Source organism: Castanea sativa, chromosome 1, assembly GCF_040712315.1.
Source record: "Castanea sativa cultivar Marrone di Chiusa Pesio chromosome 1, ASM4071231v1".
Lineage (NCBI taxonomy): Eukaryota > Viridiplantae > Streptophyta > Magnoliopsida > Fagales > Fagaceae > Castanea > Castanea sativa.
This window is the reverse complement of record NC_134013.1, coordinates 8,100,153-8,103,549: the sequence shown is the minus strand read 5'-3', so window position 1 is coordinate 8,103,549 and position 3,397 is coordinate 8,100,153. Positions and strand designations below refer to the sequence as shown.

Below are 3,397 nucleotides of genomic sequence, written 5' to 3'. Positions count from 1 at the left end.
GCGTGACAAGAACAAATATTGCCGATTCCACAAGGATCACGGCCACTACATGAAGGATTGTAAGGACCAAAAAGAGCAAATAGAGAAGTTGATACGGAAAGGAAAATTGTAGAAGTATGTGAAAAAGGGAGAGCCCAGCAAGTTCAGGGACGACAATAAGCAACAACACGAATCCTCGTCCAAGAATGGTGATCACCCGTTCCAGCCACCACAGGATGTGATCGGGGAGATAAAGACGATCGCAGGGGGACCATTCGCTGGAGGATGATTCAAATCACTTAAAAAAGCATACCAGAGGCAAGTAAATAACGTCCACATGATACCCCCGTTCAAGCAGAGACGGACGAACCAGGACATATCTTTCAATGAAGAGGATACTAGAGGGGTGAAGCAGCCTCACAATGACCCCTTGGTCATCATGCTCACGATTGAAGGGTTCAATACCAAGAGAATCCTCCTAGACAATGGTAGCTCCGCAGATATCATCTACTTACCTACGTTCCAGCAGCTGAAGCTAGATCCAAGAAGATTGTGCCCATTTGACTCCCCCCTCGTCAACTTCAGTGGAGATAGGTGGTACCCAAAGGGCATAGTGACGTTGACAGTGACAGTAAGGACCTACCCGAGGCAGTTAATCCGTCAGCTGGACTTCTTAGTGGTAGATTGCCCATCATCTTACAATGTGATTATTGGGAGGCCCACGCTTAACCGGTGGAAGTTAGCCACGTCAACCTATTGCCTAAAGGTAAAGTTTCCAACTGAGAATGGTGTTGGTGAAGTAAAAGGAGATCAGATCCTGGCCAGGGAATGCTACCAAGCCGTTCTTGCTGTAAAGGAGAACCATACATGGATAATCGAGGAGAAAGAAGAAGATAAAGTGGAAGCCCTGGAGACAGTGGAACTGGTCGAAGGAGAAGCAACCGGGATGACAAGAATAAGGACGACGCTAAGTCCCGAGATGAGAACAAGGCTTGTCCAATTTCTCAAAGAAAACCTGGACGTCTTCGCATGGAGTCACGAGGACATACTAGGCATATCCCTAAAAGTTATCCAGCATAGGATGAACGTAGACTTGGAGAAAAAGCCCTTCCAACAAAGATGACGAGTCTTCGCCCCAGAACGAAACCAAGCAATTACAGACGAGGATAACAAGCTACTATCAGCGGGCTCTATCCAGGAGGTTTACTATCCTGATTGGCTTGCCAACATCGTGCTAGTGAAGAAAGGAAATGGGAAATGGAGAATGTGTGTGGACTTCATGGACCTAAACAAAGCTTGCTCGAAAGATAGCTTCCCACTACCAAGAATAGACCAACTAGTGGACTCTATGGCTAGGCATAAGCTTCTGACGTTCATGGATGCTTTCTCAGGGTACAACCAGATAAAAATGGTTGAAGAAGACGGCCAAGAAAAAATTGCTTTCATCACTAGTCAAGTGCTCTATTGCTATAGGGTGATGCCCTACGGGCTGAAGAATGCAGGGGTAACCTACCAGAGGTTAGTGAACAAGGTGTTCAACAAGTAGATTGGCAGGAATATGGAGGTGTATGTAGACGACATGCTCGTCAAGAGTAGAGAAGAGCTTGGCCATCTAGATGACCTGAAGGAAACGTTTGCCACCCTCAGAGAATACCAAATGAAGTTGAATCCTAGCAAGTGTGTTTTCGGTGTATCCTAGGAGAAGTTCTTAGGATTCGTGGTGTCCCAAAGAGGAATAGAGACCAACCCGGAGAAAGTTCATGCCATACTTAACATGACATCACCTAAGACCGTCAAAGAGGTCCAAAAACTCACTGGAAGGATTGCAGCCCTCAATAGGTTCGTTTCTAAAGCAACGGACAAATGCCTACCCTTCTTCAAGACATTGAAGCAAGCTTTCGCCTGGACTGACGAATGCGAGGCAGTATTTCAAGAACTCAAACATTACCTGAGCAATCCACCCCTCTTAAGTCCATCTAAGGAGAGAGAAAATTTGTATTTATACCTAGCAGCATCAGTTGCGGCCGTGAGTGCAGCCTTAATTCGAGAAGAGGACAAGAAACAACTCCCAGTTTATTACGTCAGTCAAGCTCTCTAAGGAGCAGAAGCCAGATATCCCAGGATTGAAAAGATAGCATTTGCCCTAATAGTAGTTTCGCGCAAGCTACGACCGCATTTCGAAGCAAACCCCATCCTGGTGATGACAGACCAACCCATCAAGAAGTCCATGAACAAGCCTAAGGTAGCTGGGAGAATGGTCCAATGGGCAATTGAGCTCAGCCAATTCGACATCGAGTACCACCCCAGAATAGCCATCAAGGCACAAGCTCTGATGGACTTCATTGCTGAGTTCACCTTCCCAGAAGATGACAATCCCAACAATGAGACAGAATGGTGGATGATCTAGGCTGATGGTTCGTCAGCTCAAAAGAGGGGAGGAGTAGGAGTCATCATAAACACCCCTGATGGGGAAATGCTTAGATACGAAGTTCAATTGAGGTTTCCAGCTACCAACAACGAGGCCGAGTACGAAGGAATACTGACGAGGCTGAGACTCGGGAAGGCACTCGGGGCTAAGAACCTACATATCCAAAGTGACTCGAAGTTAGTAATAGGGCAGATCAAAGAAGAGTATGAAGCAAATGAGGAAAAAATGCAGAAATACCTCAAGCTGATGAAACATCTAACCTGGGAATTTGATAAATTAGAGTTCGCACAGATCCCAAGAGGCCAGAACATGACAGCAGACGAGATCACAAAAATGGCCTCGTCAGAGGAAGGGTCAACAAGAATGGAGTTCGACATGGAGATTCAGAAACGTCCCAACATCAAAGAAGTTCTAGCATTTGCAGTCCATAGCATAAACAGCTGGATGACGCCAATCGTGTCATTTCTCCAAGATGGGAACCTCCCTCAGGACGCCAAGGAGACCAAGAAGATCGAGAAGAGAGCAGCTAGATTTACGATCCTAAATGACATCTTATACAAGAGAGGCTTCTCCATGCCTTACTTGAAGTGTGTCGATGAAGAAGAAGCTAAGTACATCCTGGAAGAAATCCACGAAGGAATTTGTGGGGACCATGCTGGCCCCAGGTCCGTAGTAAGTAAGGTCATTCGAACAAGTTATTTCTGGCCAACTATGTAGGTGGACGTAGTAGAACTCGTAAAGAAGTGTGACAAATGTCAGAGGTTCGAGAACGTCCAACAACTTCCAGCAGAAAGACTGACAACGATATAATCTCCGTGGCCATTCGCACAATGGGGAATTGACATCGTCTGCCCACTACCCCTAGGTAAAGGTCAGGTAAGATTTCTACTAGTTGCAATTGATTACTTCATAAAATGGGTCGAAGCAGAAGCGGTAGCAACCATTACCGAAGCACGAATCCGAAGCTTTGTGTGGAAGAATATAATTTGC

At 46.0% G+C, this 3,397-nt stretch overlaps 1 protein-coding gene across 1 annotated transcript; it reads left to right on the top strand.

The window, feature by feature from the left end:
- The first annotated feature begins 2,452 nt into the window (after positions 1-2,452).
- Positions 2,453-3,124, top strand: LOC142643268 (uncharacterized). Its single transcript, XM_075817851.1, has one exon. It carries the CDS (start codon positions 2,453-2,455, stop codon positions 3,122-3,124), a length of 672 nt encoding a protein of 223 aa, XP_075673966.1.
- Positions 3,125-3,397: the final 273 nt, after the last annotated feature.

Bases quoted from the DNA above. Each gene is read 5' to 3' on its own strand.
- LOC142643268 (XM_075817851.1), top strand. From the start codon at position 2,453: ATGCTTAGATACGAAGTTCAATTGAGGTTTCCAGCTACCAACAACGAG.